Here is a 22,023-nt window from a genome sequence, read left to right as displayed (position 1 = left end):
TAGAGGGCGGGGCGGCGGTGTGACGTCACCGGGGCGGGGCTGCCGGAGCGCGGGAGTTCTGCGTTCCCGCCACTTTCCCGGCTCGGAGACGCGGAGGGAGATGGCGGCGCGGCGCGCGGGGGACTACGACGCGGAGTGCGGTGAGGGCCGGGCCGGGCCGGGCCAGGAGGGGGGCGGGAATGGACTGGGCCCGGGAGGACCCCCGCCTGACCGCGCCCCTCTCCTGTCCCCGCAGCGAAGGCGCAGGCGGTCCTGCAGGGCTTCCGCCGCCCCCCGCACAAGAAGCAGCCGCAGCAGCCGCAGCAGGAGGACTTTCCCTACCGCCGGAGTCTGGTCAGGAGCCCGGGCGGGCTGGGCTGGGCTGGGGGGCTCTCAGCAGCCGCGGCGCCCCTGAGCGTGTGCAGCGCTGCCCTCTGGGGGGCGGCGGAGTCCCGTCCCCGCTGGAGTCCTTCAAAGAGCAGTGCTGCCGCCGTAGCAGGCGCTCAGGCACGCTCAAGCCCCGCGCACTGCGCTCTTCATGTTCTCCACCTGTCGCGCACACGGCTTGAGTGTGTTTGGGTGCCTTCCGCGGGGCCGGCACTGCCCACCCCGCCTTGCTTGAGCAGAACCGGGAACCAGAAGCGCGTCTGCGGAGCCCGCAGTGGCTCTTGGCCTCGTTTCAGCGGCTGGGACTCAGCTGCTGCTCCCCCCTTCTCATAGCCTGCTGACTCCAAAAAGCACCGCCTGTGATGCAGCTAAGGGAGCGCCTCCCCCAGGAGTCCCCTGGAGTCCTTCAGAGGCACCGCTTCTGAAGGACTCAGACACGGGTGCAGCTCCTCTTCTTTCTCCATGGCTCACTCTGTTTCCTGGCCCAGAGCGGAGGCAGAAGTCGGGGGGGGGGGTGGTGCTCCTGCCACCCATCAGACTGCACGTTGCTCACAGCTGGCTGCACATCTCCCCCCAGGAGGCCCTGGCTCATCGGGAGCAGGTGGCCCTGTACGTGGACCTGGACGATGTGGCTGAAGAGGACCCAGAGCTGGTGGACGCCATTTGCGAGAACACCAAGCGCTATGAGCGCATCTTTGCTGATGCTGTCTGGCAGCTCCTGCCCCAGTACAGGCAGAGGGAGGTAAGACAAAGCAGGGAGCGGCTGAACCAGTGTTGGTGGCGGCGGCAGCAGGAAAGAAGTGGTCCTCTGTATTGTTCCCCTTTTCCTTCTGCTTCTCCTAACAGGTGATCCACAAGGATGCCCTGGACGTCTACATTGAGCACCGTCTTCTGCTGGAGGGGCGTAGCCGGGAGCCTGGTCAGAACCGGGACCCCCAGAACCAGTTCCCGCCAGAACTCATGCGCCGATTGTGAGTAGTGTTTGCTGCCCCTTGTGATGCAGTCAAACTGAGGTTCCTGATGGCCTGTGCATGAAACATCCATACTGGAATAATGCGACAGATATGTTTTGTGGGATTGCAATAAGTCAGCATAAGAGTGTAAGGAGAGCCTCACTGGATCAGGCCCAAGGTTTCATCCAGATGCATCTTGTCCAGACAACAAGATCCCCATGTCCTGTGGCCACATCTTGGCAGCTGGTTTTCAGAGAGAGGTTTTCTACAGTTCAGGTCATCGTGACTTGCAGTTAATGTCTGATCTTACAAATAAAGATCGCCTGCATGAAGACCTTGGTTTGCTCAGAGCACTGTACAAACGTAAAGCATTCCTGATACGGAAGTCTTTAGCAGTTGATCTCTTAAAACGAGTTTATGTTAAAGCAGAAAGAGCTCTTTGCCCAGGACGGTTCAGGAGGTGACCCAGTAATGGCTAGTCGACAATCCTGTCTTCTTTAGGGGGGGTGCTTCTTTGCCGTCTGATGTTTTGTAGGAGCAAAGTTTAGTCGGGTATTGTGCGTGCCTTAATTTTTTTGGTTTAATTAGTGTTTCTCAACTGGTGGTACTTGAGGTGGCGTCTGATGGTACTCATGGGACCTCCGGACCCCTGTCACCTGGCGGCGAGACCAGCAATGCAACGTGACAAGCAGTAGGATTACAAGCACGACAGCAATAAGCAGCAGTAGGAGGCTTGGCTTGGCTTTGGAGGTAGAGCTCCAGCATGCATTTTTAGCATGCTCAGAAAAGCTCTCTGCCTTGAGCCTCTTACTGGTGTTGTGTTGTGTTTGGTATTCCAATCAGGAAGTAACTGGTGATGACATCGCTGCTACTTACTTCCTGTGGTACTTCCATCAGGTGGACCTTGCAGAGCAGTACTACAGGGGACAAACGTTGAGAAATGCTGGTCTAAATTATTTCCAAGGCAGAATTTTTTTACCCTGTGATAGTGGTGATTGCACATGGGGCAAACAAAAAATACTTTCACTCCAGGTGACTGGAGAATACCCTGAAAAATGTCCACTTGTTCTTTTAACAACTCTGTTGTTAGCGATTGGTGATAGGAAAGAGTCTTTGCAAGGGTGTAATAAGTGGTGCAAGAATCTTGCATGGGGCTAAGCACTCTTTTTAAAGTGCTTTTAATTTGCAAATTCCTTGACAGTTCCTGTGTTTGTTCTTCCAATGGCACTATGAGATTTGTTCAGTTTCTCTTGGATCAGAGATTTGACCAAGGCTGCGGGAGGGATCAGAGTTCAGTTCCTTCTCTGTTCTTTTCACTGGACGCTTCTTGTAGCTGCACAGAACACTGTAATCTTTCTCTTAACTGTGGGTTGGGAAAGCTGTCTTGTTCATTTGGCATTAAGGCCCAGGGGATGGCATTCTTACCTGATGAGTGGGATATTGTGGACCTGCAGGGCAACTGACCAGCATCCTTGGTGTCTTTTCTCCTGCTTCCCTCAGTGAACTCTACTTCAAGGCCCCATCAAGCAGCAAGGCCCGAGTGATCCGGGAGGTGAAGGCCGATGCCATTGGGAAGCTGGTGACAGTGCGTGGTGTAGTCACTCGTGTCTCCGAGGTGAAACCTCGCATGGTGGTAGCCACCTACAGTTGTGACCGGTGCGGGGCAGAGACCTACCAGCCTGTGAGTGACCAGCTCCATGTGGGGCATTTGTTGGGCAAGGCGTGCTGCCTTCCTCTTGCATCTAATCTTCCTCCTCTGCCTTCCAGATCCAGTCTCCCAACTTCACCCCTCTGTTGATGTGCCCCAGTCGGGACTGCCAAACAAACCAAGCTGGTGGCCGCCTCTACCTGCAAAGCCGTGGCTCCAAATTCATCAAGTCCCAAGAGCTGAAAATCCAGGAGCATGTATGTTGGGGGTCTCTTTGCTGGTGGACAGGAGTGGGAGGATTTTCAAACAAGTTGTTCCTTTATCCACCTTGGAAGGCAGGTTTAGCTTGGCCTGACCCAAGGCCAGGTTCGGTGGCTCTCCATAAGGGGATGGGGCTTTGGTTCAGTGGTAAGGTTTTGCATGCCGAAAGCCCTTTCCGACTTTAATCCCTGGGGTGGCGACTTCTCCAGTTAGAAAGGTTATCAGGCAGTACTCCTGAGAAAGCGGTGTTGCCAATCCTGGGCCAGGACCAGCTGCTTTTTGATTTAAGGCAGATGGTGTGTTCATGCAGAGCTGCTTTTCTTCTTTTTCCCACCCCAGAACATAAAGTGGTGAAACCTGCTATTTGAAAATGTCTTCTGAATGGGGTGGGAAGTTGGCCCCTCTGGCCTGGCTGCCATGTAGAGAACTGGCTCTAATTCTGCCAGCCCCGCACTGAAAGCATCCTGAAGTCTGGGTGGTTTTTGAGGCACATGGGTTCAAGTAAGCTTGTCTGTGCTCACGCAGTTGTTATGCAGTTCCCTTGGCTTAAGGGGCAGTGCTGTAATGGCAGCTGATGCCTGCTTGCATTTCATGCTCTCAGTGCAAACAAGTGTTGTAGTGGGGTGTTAATGTGCCACTTAAGGTGTCAGGTTTCGACTTACCTCGCCAGCACTGGAAAACTTTGAATAGCATCCATACCCTACACGTGTTTGTCAGGACTCAATGTTTAAATGGGAGCTAGTATCTACCCCTCAGTGTGGTTGTGATTTCTCCCACCAAACCACGTACCACATTGCGTCTGGCTGCAAATTGAGGGCGTATACTGGCCCATGGTCTGATTTTTTTCTATGACAGTAACTCTGTCCTTGAATGGCTGCATGAACTGGACACTGACATTTGATCTAGTCTAACTGATATACACGTCTGTGCATTATACGCTAGACAATAAATAAATAAGTGGGGTGTTGATTTTCTGCATGAAACCAGTTCAGTGCCACCAAACTAACTGACCCGAAAGGGCTTCTTTTGGTTGTGATTGTGCAGGAGGATGGCTTTGTGCCAAGAGCTCTCGCAGTGGTGTGGGTCCTGGTGCAGCAAGATGCTGCTTCACTCCTCACCCCTGCCTCTGTTTGCAGAGTGACCAGGTGCCTGTTGGGAACTTGCCGCGCTCCATCAGCGTGAGTGTGCAAGGGGAGAACACGCGCCTTGTGCAGCCAGGCGACCACGTCAGCATTACTGGAGTCTTTCTTCCTGTGAGACAGACAAGTTTCCGCCAGATCCTGCAGGTGAGAGCTCGGCTGGAGAGGGGCAGGCGCTTGGGAGTGGTTTGGGGTCCCTGAACTGAACCAACTGTGGCTTGCCGTGACAGGGTCTCCTCTCGGACACCTACCTTGAAGCTCACCACATTGTTTGCATGAGCAAGAATGAGGAGGCGGAGCAGGGAGACGCTGAGCTCACCGAGGATGAGCTGCGCCAGATCACAGGTGAGGAGAAATGTCCACTCTCAAAGGAATCTTGGACAAACACGGTCTAACAAACACCTTTAATACGTGTGCAGAAAGGTTTAAGCCAGACCACAGTGTACTTGGGCTTCAAGATTCTTTGGACAAAGTAGTCCTTATTGAGAGGGCCACGAAGCCCGTACTGCGAGAGGGAAAAGAATCCTCTTGTGCTGGCGCCTCCCAACTCTGTCCTGCAAGCCAGATTCAATGCACTGGAATACTCATTCCGGGCATGGCAGTGTCACTGAGACAATCCTTATGGACACAGAGTGGTGGTGTCGAAGCCTTACAGTTCTACCGTGCAACCATCTTTCTTTGCACTGGGCTGTTGCAGAGCCTCACAGCCGGGAGCAGCTAAGCAGGGAAATCGGGGTGCAGAGCAGAAGTGGCTCCCCAGCATGAGGCTTTGCAGTGGTCTGGCACGAAGATGGTTGGTTGCAGGGTGGAATGGAAAGGCTTTGCCACCTCCACGCTGCCCCCCAGATGATTATTCCAGTGGAACTCGGACTGCAGTTTGGAGACCGCTGCTCCAGAAGATGGAAACAAACTAGCAGCTTTCAGGATAGTGCTGGAGCCTCTGAATGATTTGTATGAGAGCTGGTGTTATTAAAAAGCGGAATGGATCAGGTGGGGTGCGGTGGGGTGGCCATGTCTGTGGATGCTGTAGAGCAGGGGTGTCAAACTCGTTTCATACAGAGGGCCAAATGGCATTCACAATGCCTTCTGAGTGTCAGACGTGATGTCATTAGGCAAGAAGTGATGTCATTAAACTGGACAACCAAAAATATGCACCATTTTTTCTTACTTAGGAACTCATTAGTTGCAAACGACAAAAGAGAAAATACAAGAGCCCAATTTTCATGTGGGCTGCCCTTTCAGCAGTTAACACCTCAGCACTGCTCAGCAGCTGAGAGCCTGAGGGCCAGATAAAAAGCTTCCGGGACTTATCTTTGACACCCCTGCTGTAGAGTGACTCAGTGTGGGGGAAACCCAAGTGGATTGCGATGAGTTCAGAGGAGATCTCTCCAAAAATCTTGCTGCGATACTACAGTATAAAGTTGTTTGGGTCACTAGTTCACAGGAGGTTGCATTTCAGCATGAAAAGGCTTGAAGGTGTTATAAGGAAGAGGCCGTGGGCATGTGTGGTGGGTCCCTCAGAGAAACAATGGAGCCAGGAAAACTCAGTAGGGGATTGCAACTAGAATGGCAAATAGGGTCAGGCAGAGCAAAAGAAGAGCTTCACTCAGTATGCATTTGATCTGTGGAATCAGTGCTTATTTTGTAAAAGAAAAGGTGCAGGAACTCACAACTTGTTAATCTTTTATTTATTTATTTATTTATTTATTTATTTTTAAACCATTTTTTTTAATTGGAGAAATAAAATCTTTTTTATGTGCTTCCCCCCTAAAGATGAACTTACTTCTGAGTAGACATGCATAGGATTGGGCTGTCAATCTCCACATCCCCTCCCCCTAGCTACTTTTTCTACACATGGGGAAAAATACTGTACAGGTGCACTTGTAGCATGTACGTAGTATGTAGTGTGGCACTACTTCGAGGAGAGGAAGCAGTGAATGGATTCCGAAAAATGGCATACACGAGTTCCATGTAGTAAAATTACTCTAAGCAACTGTGGGAGTAAGAACAAAAAAGGAATTCTTACATGAGAGGGGTCCTTAGGTGCACATAGAAACGGCTACGTTTGCAAACAAGCGATTAAATATGGTTTAATTCAGGTATCAGAATACTCTGTGTCTTTGGGAAGGTGCTTGGCATGCAATTGTATGTTCTCTGCTGCCCTGAGCAGCTGCTGTGCATTGCTGGAGAGGAGCTGCAAATGCTGGCTGGCGGAAGGCATGCTTGTGCGGGAAGGATGAGGAGGATCTCTGGCAAGGCTGGACAGCACGTTGTACACACAGAGAATCCCTTTTCACCTGCCCTTAGCATGTGAAAACGGGTGCAGATATATATCTCTGCCAGGATTAAGAGCCCAATCCTAGGTATGTCTACTCTGAAGTAAGTCTTTTCAATGGAGTTTACTCCCAAGAAAGTGCCTAGGATTGCAGCCTAATCCTATGCATGTCTACTCAGAAGTCCACTTTAGTGAATGGGGCTTATTGTGGATAGGATGGCAGCCTCAGGGCCCAATCCTGTGCCTGTCTCCTCAGAAGTCAGTCCCAGTAGAGGCAGTGGGGCTTCCTCCCAGGAAGGTGTGGAGAGGACTGCAGCCTCAGAGCCAAAGCCTATGGCTGTCTCCTCAGAAGTCAGTCCCATTAGAGGCAGTGGGGCTTCCTCCCAGGAAAGTGTGGAGAGGACTGCAGCCTCAGAGCTCTTCCTCTGCCTGTCTACTCGGGCTGCAAGGCTATGACACTTTCCCAGGAGTAAGCCCCATTGAACACAATGGAACTTACTTCAGAGTAGACATGCATAGGCTTGGCCTCTCAGGCTGCAAGGCTATGCACCCTTTCCCAGGAGCAAGCCCCATTGAGCACAATGAGACTTACTTCTGAGTAGACACACCTAGGCTCGTGCTGCAGATTGGCACGGGGGCTGCACCAGCCAGCTTCCTTCCCCTCATCCTCCGCCAAGCCAGTACCTGGGCCTTCCATGGGTGCCGCAGCCCGTCTCCCTGGCTGGCTGGCTGTCCTCCTCCTCGGCGTCGGCGCATGTCCCCCGCACCCTCCACCGGCTTGGAAGCTGCGCAGGGAAGCTAAGCGCGGGGGGGGGGAGGCGGGCTGGGCTCAGGCAAGAGCTTGGGGATGGGGCAGGAGGGGGTCGTTGTGCGGTCAAGCAGGGGCCAGGCGCCCGCCCACCCTGCACCCCCCAGCACCTACCCAGCTAATGCCTTTGTTTTGCTCCCCCCTGAATGCCTCCGAAGGGGAGGGGCCCCTGCAAAAAGGTGCCGGAACTCCGTCCCCCCGCGTTCCATTAGAAAAAAGCCCTGTGTGGAATTATTTGCAGCCAGATGGGAACTTCTTGGCTAGTCCGTGTCCCCAGCTCAAGCAAAGCTTAAGGCTGCATTAGTACATCTGCTTTGCATCCATCCATGCAGCTGACCCCAAGCAGGAAGAATAAGCATCTGGCTGGCTGGTGCCCTAACTGAACTTTACTGTGGTCTGACTGGCTATTCCTAGCTTGTTTTTTTCCCTGTAAGCAGCCACTCAGAAGTGTGTTGTTGTGGCTGTTGGCTGAGGGAGAGAGCAGGGAGCCTGTAAAGGGGCTCTTCCTTTTTGTTCTGACAAGAATTTGGCATCGCATTAGTGGGTGGAATGGTCCGTGTGACACACTAGAAGAGAAACTCCTTTCTCATATTAAGTTGTAGGAGGGTGACATCCTATGATTGGCATCTTCTCCTTATTTCAGACTTGTATTTTCAGAACCCTTCACTCTGCTTTTTCTTCAAAAACCCAAAGCAACTCAAAACATTTTTAATCCCATGAAAAGTATAGTTCCAAAGTGCTTAAATTATAGCCATAAAAATTCCACAGAGTAAGGGGATTGCAGTTCCCATGCTCCCCCCTCCCATATAGTGCCCTGAGTATGTGTTCTCACAAACACTTTTCTGGCTTCTTGCAGAGGAAGACTTTTATGACAAGCTGGCAGCCTCCATCGCCCCTGAGATATACGGGCATGAGGATGTCAAGAAGGCTCTCTTGCTTCTGCTGGTGGGGGGAGTGGACCAGAACCCTCGGGGCATGAAGATACGAGGTGAGTCCATGGTGTTCTTTCCCAGCCTCCTTGGTTGATTTTGGGGTCATCAGCCCTGCTGTCCTCCCCCAAGTGTTGTATTTTTCTGCAAAAAACCTGCATCTCCTTTTGGAGGCTGGGTGAAAAACCTGGCCCTGGCGTGCCATTTACTGTGGGGGCCAGAGAAGCATTCTTTGCAGGACGGGCTGAAATGGGGGTGCCTTTCTCTCTTCCTGCCCCATCTAGGAAACATCAATATTTGTCTCATGGGAGATCCTGGAGTGGCCAAGTCCCAGCTGCTCTCTTACATCACTCGCTTGGCCCCACGCAGTGAGTACCTCATGTGGGCAGCACCTCCCTGGGTGTCCTTCACAGATTTGGCAGGGGGTGGGTGGTGGTGGCAATGCCACTCTCACAGTCCCAATTGTTACATTCTGCCTTGACAGTGAAAGTCCTGCCCCTCAGCCAAGTGCTCAGGAGAAGGGCCTGGGCTTTGTGAGAATGGTCAAGGCAGCCTGCCGGAATGGGCCCGAGAGTCGGACGAGACCACTCCCACCTTCTCTCCCTATCACATGAGCCGGGGAGAGGAGTGGAATACCAGCGCCTTATGGAGAAGGGGCTAAGGCGGGGCTTCCAGAGTGACACCTTCCGTCCCATCTCCACAGGCCAGTACACCACGGGGCGTGGCTCTTCCGGCGTGGGGCTGACGGCTGCTGTACTGCGTGACCCGTTGACGGGGGAGCTGACCTTGGAAGGAGGGGCACTGGTGCTGGCCGACCAAGGCATCTGTTGCATCGATGAGTTTGATAAGATGCTGGAGTCGGACCGCACGGCCATCCACGAGGTGATGGAGCAGCAGACACTCTCCATTGCCAAGGCAGGCATTCTGACCACGCTCAACGCCCGCTGTGCCATCTTGGCAGCTGCCAATCCTGCCTATGGGCGCTACAACCCCAAGCGCAGCCTGGAACAGAACATCCAGCTTCCTGCCGCCCTGCTCTCCCGCTTTGACCTGCTCTGGCTGATCCAGGACCGACCTGACCGTGACAATGACCTCCGGTGAGGGACCAGTCAGGTCGAGGGTTCCTCCAGTCTGGCTTCCTGCATCCTGTTGCCACTCCCTGGCATCTGGTGTTCAGAGATGGGCTACCTATAAAGGTTGCATTCAGTCATTGTGGCTTGTAACCTGTTATGGATGGACTTTGACCTCATCAATCTGTCCAATCCCCTTTTTAAGACATCTGGGCCTTCAGGTGCCGTACCACATCCTGTGGCGGCACGTACAGATTAAGTGCTTGCTGGGTGAAGAAATATTTCCTTCTGTCTGTTCTGACTTGACCCTGCTGCTGAAGTGGAGTGGCTGTCTCCTAGTTTGGTGCTGTGCAAGAGGAAAAAGAACTTCCTGCTATCCACCCCGCGCACTGGGGGAAGCTCGCCTTCCTTCTCTTCCCTGTCCCGTTTTCTGGGGAGAGTCACTAGGAGGATCCTTCCTGTGCTGCTCTGCTAAAAGCTGCTTTTGTCTCATTCACAGCCTTGCCCAGCACATCACCTATGTGCACCAGCACAGTCGTCAGCCGCCCAGCCAGTTTCAGCAGCTCGACATGGGCCTTATGAGGTGAGGTGCTTGCCAGAGGGGTGTGGAGATTCTTGCTGCCAGGTTTTTTTTTGGGGGGGGGGAAGGGAGACAGGCTTTTGTGGGAGCAGGAAAGGCTCTACTGCGAGAGCAGCAATGGCGGCTGTCACATGGTGGGGCCCAAGTCCGGTCTTTCTCCTGCCAGGCGCTACATTGCCACCTGCAAGCTGAAGCAGCCGGCAGTGCCGGAGTCGCTGGCAGACTACATCACGGCGGCCTATGTGGAGATGCGGAAGGAAGCGTGGGCCAACAAGGACACAACCTACACCTCAGCCCGCACCCTGCTGGGGATCCTCCGCCTGGCCACTGCCCTGGTGAGCGAGCAAAGGGGGCAGTTCTCTGTCTGCTCTTCAGCAGTGAGCAGGAGTTCTGGGCAGAGGCAGGGAGGGTGCCTGGGGAAGGGGTCTGTTCACCTGCCTGCCCCAGTCCTGCCCAGTCACCGCTCCTTTCTTTGGTGCAGGCGCGGCTGAGGCGTGTGGATGTGGTGGAGAAGGAGGATGTTAACGAGGCCATGCGCCTGATGGAAATGTCCAAAGACTCGCTTCTGGCAGACAAGGGGCAGCCAAGCAGGTAGGAGCAGGCCCCTGTGTGTGTGTCTTCATCTCTGCTACCAAAAGCAGTCATGGGGCTGGTGGGGACCCTGGACAGTGACCTCAGTGGCTGTTACTTGCAAAGTACGAGGCACTTTGCAACAGGTGAGAGGACCGGACCTTGTCTGGAGAGATTTCTCTGTTGCTCCAGTGTCATAAAAAGGTGTGTGTTGCTCAATTGCATTGAATTGAAGATGAGGACTTAAGGAGGTGTGAGGGCAGGGGGTGGGCCTTAAAAGGGCCCACAGAAGGAGAGACATGGTGCTGAGGGCTCCAAGTATGAATCGGGGTGCAGGAATATTTGACCAGAGGTGCATTGGAGGAGAGGAGGGCTTGATCTGGGTGTAGGTGGTCACTTCTTTTCCTTAGGCTGCATGGGGGTTTGAATGAAGTACTCTCTTGTTGTGAGCCGGGGCGAGAGAGGCCAATTGTTCCCACTCCAACTCTGGACACTTTTGGCCCAAATGAGCTTTTGAGCCTGGGAAAGGAATGGAATGGAGGGGAGGGGAGACTTCAGTAAACTCCTGAATCAATGGCCTTGGGCGGGGTAGGAAGCCAAGTAGACATGGGTGGGAGATGTGATGGTGGCTGCTGAGGAGGAAGGGGATAAGTGTGTGGAGAGATTGGAGAAGTAAGGAATTTGATTGAAGGGGGGAGAGAGCTGGACCCTCTTGGGGCCCTGCAGTGACACGCAGGCTCCAACTGCTCCCTGCCCTTCAGACAAGAGCAGCCAAAGTCCCAGCCCAGCCATCTGATCCTTTCCTCTCCCTCCCACCTCGCAGGGCCCACAGGCCATCGGATCTGATCTTTGCAGCCATCCGAGAGCTGGTTCCAGCGGGAGGCAGTGGCTCGATCCGCCTTGCTGAGGCCGAGCAGCGCTGCCTGTCAAAGGGCTTCACACGGACTCAGTTTGAGGCAGCTCTCAGTGAGTACGAAGAGCTCAATGTCTGGCAGGTGAACCAGCGCAGGACCTGCCTCACCTTTGTCTGAGCTCCCCTGGACAGCAGGGGCCGGCCCAATGCCGTGTTCCTGGGGCAACAGCTGGCCGCAGTTGCCTCTCCAAGCTTCTTCTGCAGGTGGACCTGTTTTGTCTAATAAAGTTGTTTGCTTTCTGCTGGTGTTGCCTTTGTGGGTGGGGTGGGGTGGGAATTTGGGTTAGAATTTCCCCTGATAGGAATGGTGGTGATGGCTTGGGGGCTTAGCCTTCCACTTGGCACCCAGCTCCATGCCTGATGCCAGTATGTGCAAGCCTCTGGATGCTTTGCCTTGCAGAGAAAGAAGATGCACAGCTGTGATGGGAGTTTCCCAGGTAGAGCCCAGAACAGCTGCCTTTGCTTGGCCTGCAAAAGTGAGAGTGGGCAGAGGTGTTGGGTGGGAGCTTGGCCCTATCTGTTCTTTGTTTCCCTACCCCGTCGGATCTCTGGACCTTGTCTCTCTCCCCTGCTGGGAAGGACCTACTTCCCAGGCAGAGTAGGATGCCCAGGATGCCATCACTGCAGAATGGCACTGATGGGTAGCTGTGGTATCCAGATTCCCACATCCAGCATGAGGTAGATCTTAGCTGGCTGCACCTGTGGTTGATCTTGTTAAGGTTTGCAAGGGGACCTTTGGGTGTGTCCCAGTTTCCAGGCAGAATGCAAAGAGAGAACGGCATACACAGCAGAGTCATTTTAACTTTCAGCAGTTGTATTAGAGCAAGAAGAAGAGTCACAACACGGTCCAAATCATACACGAAAGATCACAGCAGTCCAGTTTACCTTATCCAAATCAGTTTCCAAACAACACAGTCATCAGTCCAAGGTCAGTCACAGCATAAACTCAGTTCAACACAGTCATGGACAGCAGTATCTCGGTTTGCACACCTACTACTGTGTTTGTGTATCAGCAGACCAAGGCTTAAGTATTCTGAATACCTAATCAGATTTGGCTCAGTTTAACCCAGGATGTGGCAGGCACAGGTGCAGAGTGACTCATTGTCCCTCAGCTGCCTGCAACTAGCCATAAACCAAAATGGTTAGCTTGGTTTCTGATTCAGCACAGTCAGAGAGCTAACATCTAACTGTCTAGGAAAGTTCCTCTGTTTAGGAAACTGGTGAGATTACAGGTAGGTGCCTATATGTGAGAATGGGTGGCTCTCGCAGGCCAATACAAAATGTATTTCTCAGCTATCCAAAGTAATTTGCCTGTTAGTGGGATTCAGCAGCATCTGTAAATCAAGTTAGAGCGAGTGCTACCCTGATGGAGAAGGGGGTGCAAAGCTGACTATAGATGCACTTGCATCATAAGAAGACAAGAACAGCCCCACTGGATCAGGCCATAGGCCCATCTAGTCCAGCTTCCTGCATCTCACAGCGGCCCACCAAATGCCCCAGGGAGCACACCTGATAACAAGAGACCTCATCCTGGTGCCCTCCCTTGCATCTGGCATTCTGACATAGCCCACTTCTAAAAGCAGGAGGTTGCCCATGCACATCATGGCTTGTAACCCATAATGGATTTTTCCTCCAGAAACTTGTTTCCTTGCCGCATCCTGTGGCAAGGGGGTCCACAGATCAACCAAGCGCTGAGTAAAGAAATATTTTCTTTTGTTCTAACTCTCCCAACACTCAATCTGAGTGGATGTCCCCTGGTTCTGGTGTTATGTGAGAGTGTAAAGAGCATCTCTCCACTTTATCCTTCCCCTGCATAATTTTGTATGTGTTAATCATGTCCCCCTCAGGCGTCTCTTTTCTAAGCTGAAGAGGCCCAAACGCTGTAGCCTTTCCACATAAGGAAGGTGCCCCAGCCCAGTAATCGTAGTTGCTCTCTTTTGCACCTTTTCCATTTCCACTATGTCTTTTTTGAGATGTGGGGACCAGAACTGGACACAATACTCCAGGTGTGGCCTTACCATCAATTTGTACAACAGCATAATATTAGCCGTTTTGTTCTCAATGCCTTTTCTAATGATCCCAAGCATAGAATTGGCCTTCACTGCTGCCGCACATTGGGTCGACACTTTCATCAACCTGTCCACCACCACGCCAAGATCTCTCTCCTGATCTGTCACAGACAGCTCAGAACCCATCAGCCTATATGTGAAGTTTTGATTTTTTTGCCCCAATGTGCATGACTTTATACTTACTGACACTGAAGCGCATCTGCCATTTTGCTGCCCATTCTGCCAGTCTGGAGAGATCCGTCTGGAGCTCCTCACAATCGCTTCTGGTCTTCACCACTTGGAAACGTTTGGTGTCGTCTGCAAACTTTGCCACCTTACTGCTCACCATTGTCTCCAGGTCATTTATGAAGAGGTTGAAAAGCACCGGTCCCAGGACAGATCCTTGGGGCACACCGCTTTTCACTTCTCTCCGTTGTGAAAATTGCCCACTGACACCCACTCTCTGTTTCCTGGTCTTCAACCAGGTCTCAATCCAGGAGAGGACCTGCCCTCTAATTCCCTCACTGTGGAGCTTTTTTAGTAACCTTTGGTGAGGGACTGTGTCGAACGCCTTCTGAAAGTCCAGATATCTAATGTCCACGGGTTCTCCCACATCCACATGCCTGTTGACCTTTTCAAAGAATTCTATAAGGTTCGTGAGGCATGACTTGCCCTTACAGAAGCCATGCTGATTCTCCCTCAGCAAGGCCTTTTTATGTGTTTTGAGATCCTATCTTTGATGAGGCATTCCACCATCTTACCCGGTATAGATGTTAGGCTGACCGGCCTATAGTTTCCCGGGTCCCCCCTCTTTCCCTTTTTAAAAATAGGCGTGACATTTGCTATCCTCCAATCTTCTGGCACCGTGGCCGTTTTGAGGGACAAGTTGCATACCTTAGTCAAGAGATCTGCAACTTCATTCTTCAATTCCTTAATAACTCTTGGGTGGATGCCATCAGGGCCCGGTGACTTATTGATCTTTAATTTATCAATGAGGTCTGAAACATCTTCTCTTTTAACCTCTATCTGACTTAACTCCTTGGTCAGGAGGGGCCGTTCGGGCAGCGGTATCTGCCCGAGGTCTTCTGCCGTGAAGACAGATGCAAAGAACTCATTTAATTTCTCTGCCATCTCTAAGTCTCCTTTTATCTCCCCTTTCCCTCCCTCACCATCCAGAGGGCCAACCTCTTCTCTGGCGGGTTTCCTGCTTCTAACATATTTGAAGAAGCTTTTATTATTCCCCTTAATGTTGCTGGCCATGCGTTCCTCATAGTCTCACTTGGTCTCCTGTATCACCTTCTTACATTTCTTTTGCCACAGTTTATGTTCCTTTTTATTCTCCTCATTAGGGCAAGACTTCCATTTATGGAAGGAAGCTTCCTTGCCCTTCACAGCCTCTCTGACTTGGCTGGTTAGCCATGCGGGCACCTCCTGGACTTAGTGGAACCCTTCTTCCTTTGGTATACACCTCTGCTGGGTTTCTGTTACTGTTTTAAGCAGGCTCCTGCTGCATCTCAGCCCCTGCTGCATGCAAGCAAATCAGAAGTTGCTTCTGTGGACCAGACAGGCTAATAAGTGGGTTGTGGGTCCTCTGAAGAAGCCTCCCACTCAGGCATTCCAGCACGCCTGGCGCAGCCGGCCTGCACAGGGCGACCCTGCAGGAGGACAAGGTGGGGCTAGTGCTGCAGAGCGGGAAGACTTGCCGGCGGAGGCTCTTCTGGGCTGCAGGGCTCCCACCTCCTGGCGCAGCCCGCGGGCGTTGAGGGTTTTGCTTCGCCGGGGAGAGCCCGGCAGTGGTCCCGGCCCTCCGCAGCGGCAGGGGGCCAGGCCCCAGGCCCGTGCGGCGACGGGCCTCCGGGCTTCTCCTTCGCTGCAGGGAGGACGCCCGTCTGCTGGGGGGCTGCGAGGGCGCCCAGCTAGACGGGGCGGTGGCAGCTGGACTGTCGCTCCCGCGCGGCAGTCCCCGAGGGGGGCCTGCGCTTTCCCCTGCGGGGACGGGCCGGGACTTTCCCTGACCCCGCGCCATCCCGAAAGGGGAAGCTTCTGCCGGGAAGCGCTCGGGGTTTCCCCGGCCGCGCAGTGCCCGGAGTGCGGCCGGGGAGCCTCGGACACTGCGCGGGAGGCGCCCTCCTGTCGAGCAGCCGCCGGGGAAGCGCACGGAGCCCATGGACCTCGCGCAGGTACCTGTGCCGCGTCCTGCTGGGCTGGGAGGACCCGGGAGCCTCGTGGGGAGGAAGCCCCTTCCGAGGGAGAGGAGGGGCGGGGCGGGGCGGGAATGGAGGGGGCTGCCCGCTGCACGGCCCGGGAGGGACCCGCTTTCTGCCGTCCCGCTGGACTGGGGCAGCGCGCGGGGGAGGCGGGCAGCCCCTCATTCCAGCTCACCCCGTGGGCAGCGCCGGGATCCCCGGCTGGGCGAGGGTCGGCATCGAGCCCGAAAGGATCCGAGGTCCGAGTGGGGCCACGTGGCTGAGCCCGCCCTGGCTCTGCCAGCCAGGAGCTGCTGAGGCGCCTTGCCTAGCCGTGCAGCTGGCCGGTGCCAAGGCTAGCTCTGCTGTCCGCCCCCCCCCCCCCAGGAGACACAGGCCCTTCAGACTTGCCGCAGTGGGGTCAGAGCAAGCCCCACGCAGAGGCCGAGGGTGGGGGTCCTGCAGACTGAATGGACCTAGCAGTGAAGGCCAGAGACATGCAGTGCAAGTCAGCCGGTCCGCCCGAAGTAGGCAGGAGCCTCGTCGTGCCCAGCTGGCCCTGGAACCTCCTCACCCAGCTTCAGGCTCTGCAGTCCTTGGGTGCACTGGGCGCTGCCCGGGAGTCTGGGCTCCCCTATCCGCAGGTTTTGTGGCACTCAAGATGCTCACGACCCGGGCCCTCCAGCACAGCGCTGTGGACACTTGAGTGGCAGCACTCACCAGGGTTCCAGGCACAAGGAAGGGTGTCCTGGCCCCTCCCGTGGTTGCCAGAGGTCGGGGCTGGGACTCTAGAACATAAGAACATAAGAACAGCCCCACTGGATCAGGCCATAGGCCCATCTAGTCCAGCTTCCTGTATCTCACAGCAGCCCACCAAATGCCCCAGGGAGCACACCAGATAACAAGAGACCTGCAAGGCCTCCTGGGAATTGTAGTTAAGAACATAAGAACAGCCCCACTGGATCAGGCCATAGGCCCATCTAGTCCAGCTTCCTGTATCTCACAGCGGCCCACCAAATGCCCCAGGGAGCACACCAGATAACAAGAGACCTGCAAGGCTTCCTGGGAATTGTAGTTAAGAACATAAGAACAGCCCCGCTGGATCAGGCCATAGGCCCATCTAGTCCAGCTTCCTGTATCTCACAGCGGCCCACCAAATGCCCCAGGGAGCACACCAGATAACAAGAGACCTGCAAGGCCTCCTGGGAATTGTAGTTAAGAACATAAGAACAGCCCCACTGGATCAGGCCATAGGCCCATCTAGTCCAGCTTCCTGTATCTCACAGCGGCCCACCAAATGCCCCAGGGAGCACACAATGCAGCAAGAGACCTGCATCCTGGTGCCCTCCCTTGCATCTGGCATTCTGACATAGCCCATTTCTAAAATCAGGAGGTTGCGCATACACATCATGGCTTGTACCCCGTAATGGATTTTTCCTCCAGAAACTCGTCCAATCCCCTTTTAAAGGCGTCTAGGCTAGACGCCAGCACCACATCCTGTGGCAAGGAGTTCCACAGACCGACCACGCGCTGAGTAAAGAAATATTTTCTTTTGTCTGTCCTAACCCGCCCAACACTCAATTTTAGTGGATGCCCCCTGGTTCTGGTATTATGTGAGAGTGTAAAGAGCATCTCCCTATCCACTCTGTCCATCCCCTGCATAATTTGTGTGCCTGCAGAGCATTTGCTGCTTCTTTTGCCTCTGCCATAAGAAACATAAGACCAGCCCCACTGGCCCATCTAGTCCAGCTTCCTGGATCTCACAGCGGCCAGGAGATGACTGACCACACGCTGAGTAAAGAAATATTTTCTTTCGCCTGTCTCCCAACACTCAATTTTAGTGGATGTCCCCTGGCTCTGGTGTTATGTGAGAGTGTAAAGAGCATCTCAATATCCACTTTATCCTTCACATGCCCTCTCAGTCTGGGGTTTGTCTGAGTGCCTGGAATGGTCTGAACTGGAACCTGAGAACAGGGCACACCTTGGCAGTCCTGGTGTTTGGCAGTCCAAGGCTGCCAGCCTGTACACACTTGTTCCCGAGAGAGCTGGCAAAGTCATGCAGATGTCTCTCTCCTTATGGTATGGGGGGGGGGGAGGAGAGCAAGTGCTTGGGAGAGAAGACAGCACACTCTGTTCAACAGAAAGAGCTTAGACCAGATCAACCTCATGCAGAGGATCCCCTTCCTTCTAAGGTGAGTGGAGAGAACCAACTTCCAATAGGAGGTTGCAGCTTTCTTAAGAAAGTGCACAAAACGCAAGAAATAGCCAGTTCGCCCCAAAAACCTTCACCAAAGAGAAGGAGCTCCTGCTGCTGATGGCAGCGCATGTGGCGTGGTGTGTTTAAGGAGTACAGAAGAGGAGCAAGTTGAGGGAAAGCTGCAGGAGTCCCTGCTCCTCCACCCAGCTTCAAGCAGCTAGAGATGGGAGGGGTGTAGGGGAAGGCCTGGCCCAGAGAGGAGGTGAGAGAGCTCAAGTATATCTGTCTGTGCAAGGAAGAGAATTGCCTTGCCAGGGTCTGGCAGTCCTCTGAGCAGTGTGTGGAAAGCCCGTCCTGATGTGGCAGGGTGGAGTGACTGGTCCAAATCCCTGGCTCTTTAAGGGGTTGCTACAACATGCAAAACTGTGGGCAGGCTAAGTTGGCAAACTTCAGTCTTGAAAGACTCTGGTATCGCGCTCTGAAAGGTGGTTCTGGAACAGCGTCTAGTGTGGCTGAAAAGGCCGATTCGGGAGTGACAATCCCTTCCACACTGGGAGCAAGTGTAGTGTGTCCCTGGTCTGTCTCCCTGGCTGTGGGCTTTCCTTCTTTGCCTCTTAGCCTCAGCCTGTTGGCAAAGTGTCTCTTCAAACTGGGAAAGGCCATGCTCCACAGCCTGCCTCCAAGCGGGCCGCTCAGAGGCCAGGGTTTCCCACCTGTTGAGGTCCACTCCTAAGGCCTTCAGATCCCTCTTGCAGATGTCCTTGTATCGCAGCTGTGGTCTACCCGTAGGGCGCTTTCCTTGCACGAGTTCTCCATAGAGGGCAGGCTAATGGGTGGGGATATCCAAGTGATCAGGAGGGCTTGGGGGTTCTGTTTTGCCACGTAAATGTGCAGCTTGGTGTGTGAACGGCCAGGGAATTCCTCCTATCAGGATGTGGCTGAACTGGGTCCCTTTGAAGGCTTGGCTAAACTGCAGGCACAGGATGGTTGCCAAGCAGAGGTGTGGGGCGGGGGAGGATGCCTGACTTGAAATGAGGTTTACATCAGAGACGTGCAGAACGCAGGCACGACACAACAGGTGGCAGGCACACTTTGGTACACAATGCAGAGGTTACTGGGAGGCGGCACTCACAGAGGGCAAATACAACATGTCAATACAGCCCAGAGAAAGGATTACAAAGTTGTGTTCAATGGAAATGGGAAGTGAGATTATCTTCTTCTTCCCAGGATGTGTGACGGGGGGGGGGGGGAACAACACACACACAAGAGTTTGAGGCTTGGCCAGAGGACTTTAGAAACGTGGCCTGCAGCAGGCCAGAGAAGTCGCGTCTTCACTGGCCAGTTTGTGAGCAAACGTTCAGGGAAATCAGTTTGTCCTGATGCCATGAGGCAGCCATGAGGCTGATGGAGCTGGTGGTCTCGGAGTCCGTGTTGTCCTTTGCTATAATGTGAGGACCTCACAGAACCAAGGAGGGAAAGAATAAAGAAGGGGGCATAACCTGGCCAACAGGAAAAGGGGGATCTGTCCAGAACACACTTAGGGCGCAATACTAACCAGTGTTCCAGTACTGAGGTCAGGACAATGCAGCTCCAAGGTCAGGGTACAAATATGCTCTTCCCTTGAGGAGGCCTCCATGACTGACCAACTACAGGATGCAGCACATGCCCCACGGGCCACAGCTGTGTCAGTGCAGGAAAGTTGGTAAGGATTTGGGCCTTACCTGGGAAGAAGTGCCACTGAACAGAATGGGATTTACTTCTGAGGGGAAATGCATAGGGTAGCACTGTAAGGCAGCTCAGTGTGCAGTGTGTGTGTGTGGGGGGGTGCAGTTGAGACATTTGTGACTCATTCAAGATGTTTGGTGGTAAATCCTGAAGAGGAAAGGTGGGAAAGAGATTGGTCAGGCCTGGGCCAGACAGTGCAGTGACAGGCTTTCTGCAAACAGACCGAGGGCTGCCTGCAAGAGTCGCCTGGCTGCTGCTGTGGCGAGAGCTTGGAAAGAGCCCTCCTGGGGAGAAGCTGCAGCGCCCTCTCACTCTGGCTGCTCCCTCCAGCCCTGCAGTTTCGGAATGCAGCGTCTCAGATATGGCTGTGGTCGTCATGGACTTCTGTCCAGGCCTCACTGCATTGGGTGCCTCCTCCTTATCCCTCTCAAGGAGTTTGCTTTTTCACGGCCACCACACCCTGAGTTGACATTTTAATTGCACCATCAACTCCACCCCAAGAACTCTTTCCCGTTTTGTCGCCAGTAGCTAAGGCTCCCCTTCCCCCCCCCCGGACTTGTGTGTGGAATTGGGATTTCTTTTGCCCTCCGTGCACCACTCTGCACTTACTTGCAGGGGGCCTACCCCACTGTGGCTTGGAGAGGCTTTTGGAGGTGCCCTTCAAGCCTCCTTGGCTTTCACCCCCCTGAGTAATTGGGTGTGTGACCTGCAAACTTGGCAGCCTCCTTGACCCTCTCTGACTGCAGTCCTTCTTGACTCAGTGCGGAGTCTGGGGAGAGCTCACTCCCTGCTTCCGTTTGCCTCAGTCCTAAAACCTGTTCCCTGTGTTTAGCCAGCTAATGGTCACAGAGAGGACCTTTCATCTCATGACTGCCTTATTTACTCAGGAGCCTTCTTGTGTGAGTCCTACATAGTGTGGGGGAGGAAGCGTCTGGGGGGCAGGACTGACCACTGTGCGTGAACCTGACTGCTAGTCTCCTTCCTTTGCAGTTGCCATCGTGGAACTCTTCAGCTCTGCCTCCTGTGTGGAATGGGAGCAGCAGCCTCTCCAACTGCTCAGAGAGTGCTGATTTCCAGTACCTCCTCTTCCCCGTGGTCTACAGCCTCGTCTTTGTCCTCGGCCTGGCTGGGAACCTGTTTGTCCTGGTCTACTTCCTTCGGACCAGATCAGCGACGGCCCCGGCCAACGTCTTCCTGGTGAACCTGGCCACCATAGACCTGCTCTTTGTGCTGACTCTGCCCTTCCGCATCACCTACCACGCGCTGCACAACGACTGGGTCTTTGGGGAGACCCTCTGCAAGATCACAGGCTGCCTCTTCTTTGCCAACCTGTACGGCAGCTCCCTGTTCCTGACCTGCATCTGCCTGGAGCGTTACGTGGCTGTGGTGCACCCTCTGCGGCACCTGCAGTTCCGGCAGCTCCGCTATCGGGTGGTGGCTGCTGTGGTGGTGTGGGCCGTGTTGGTGGGAGCCATCCTGTACCTGGCACTCCGTGGGCCCCTGACCAGCCCCTTCCCCGATGGCCGCACTGCCTGCCTTGAGAACTTCTCTTCCGGATCCTGGAAGGGACGCATCTCTTCAGTCAGCATCTTTGCAGCTGTGGTTGGGTTCCTGCTGCCCCTTGTGCTGATTGGGGTCTGCTATTCCCTGATTGCCTGGCGACTCCTGGCGTCTCCAGCGATGCAGCCGGGCTCACAGGCTGCGAAGCGCAAGGCGCTGCGGACGGTGCTGGTGGTTCTTGGGGTCTTCCTGGTCTGCTTTGCCCCCTATCACCTGGTGCAGCTTGTCCACACACTGGGCCGTGTGGGTATCTTAGGAGGCTGCCCACTCATCCGTGCCACCTACGTTGCCCGGCGCATCACAATGGCACTCACCAGCCTCAATGCCTGTCTCGATCCTCTGGTGTACTACTTTGCTGCGGAGCGCTTTGGCTGGCAGCCGGAGTGGTGCAAGATTCGCTGCTGCCGTCTGCAGGCGTTCAAGCGAGTCCCGTGGCTCCACGTGCTGTGTCCCAGGAAGGGCTCCTCCTATGGAGAAAACACTGTGTCTGGCACAGAGCAGTAAGCTGGCAGGGGAGTCCCAGCAGGCATCATCATTGCCACTTGCTGTCTGAGCAAGTTGGGTGCAAGAGTGGTGCTCTCTCCACCCTGCAGGACACGACTGTAGCTGTAGATTGCAGTTGTGTGTGTGTCTCTGTCTGTGCAATAGTGAAAATCTCTTTGCACTTTTACACCAGGGCCTTTCATTTCTAGCACAGAGATTGCTTGTGAGAGAAGAGGGAAGCAGACTGAACCTCCTCCCCCCAAATCCGGAACTTGTTCCACTGCAGTAAAAACGGCCCTGTGGTTTACTGAG

General features: G+C 54.1%; 2 protein-coding genes across 3 annotated transcripts; both read left to right on the top strand.

Annotated features, from left to right (window-relative positions):
- Window positions 1-35: 35 nt before the first annotated feature.
- On the top strand, window positions 36-11,754 carry MCM7 (minichromosome maintenance complex component 7). 2 transcript variants are annotated; one of them, XM_066623791.1, is made up of 15 exons: window positions 36-140; window positions 236-333; window positions 944-1,108; window positions 1,213-1,337; window positions 2,820-3,000; window positions 3,087-3,224; window positions 4,374-4,514; window positions 4,598-4,712; window positions 8,307-8,438; window positions 8,664-8,747; window positions 9,083-9,476; window positions 9,949-10,032; window positions 10,196-10,364; window positions 10,511-10,620; window positions 11,423-11,754. In XM_066623791.1, exons 1-15 carry the CDS (start codon window positions 101-103, stop codon window positions 11,628-11,630), a joined length of 2,184 nt encoding a protein of 727 aa, XP_066479888.1. In that variant the 5' UTR covers window positions 36-100; the 3' UTR covers window positions 11,631-11,754. The 2 variants fall into 2 exon arrangements, with proteins under 2 accessions (XP_066479888.1, XP_066479887.1); XM_066623790.1 differs by having other exon boundaries at window positions 4,365-4,514.
- A 3,906-nt stretch (window positions 11,755-15,660) lies between these two features.
- LOC136648631 (lysophosphatidic acid receptor 6-like) lies at window positions 15,661-21,732 on the top strand. Its single transcript, XM_066624754.1, has 2 exons — window positions 15,661-15,740; window positions 20,659-21,732. The coding sequence occupies exons 1-2, from the start codon at window positions 15,726-15,728 to the stop codon at window positions 21,730-21,732; spliced, it is 1,089 nt and encodes a 362-aa protein (XP_066480851.1). The 5' UTR covers window positions 15,661-15,725.
- Window positions 21,733-22,023: the final 291 nt, after the last annotated feature.

The sequence above is a fragment of the Tiliqua scincoides genome, chromosome 4 (assembly GCF_035046505.1).
Source record: "Tiliqua scincoides isolate rTilSci1 chromosome 4, rTilSci1.hap2, whole genome shotgun sequence".
Classification (NCBI taxonomy): Eukaryota; Metazoa; Chordata; class Lepidosauria; order Squamata; family Scincidae; genus Tiliqua; species Tiliqua scincoides.
Note: the sequence above shows the minus strand (reverse complement) of the source record. Positions and strands in the feature narration are given on the sequence as shown.

Excerpts from the sequence above, each read along its gene's own strand:
- MCM7 (XM_066623790.1), top strand. The coding sequence starts at position 101 with ATGGCGGCGCGGCGCGCGGGGGACTACGACGCGGAGTGCG. Across the intron at positions 1,109-1,212 it reads CCCAGTACAGGCAGAGGGAG|GTGATCCACAAGGATGCCCT; the intron begins GTAAGACAAAGC and ends TTCTCCTAACAG. Across the intron at positions 10,033-10,195 it reads CTCGACATGGGCCTTATGAG|GCGCTACATTGCCACCTGCA; the intron begins GTGAGGTGCTTG and ends TTCTCCTGCCAG.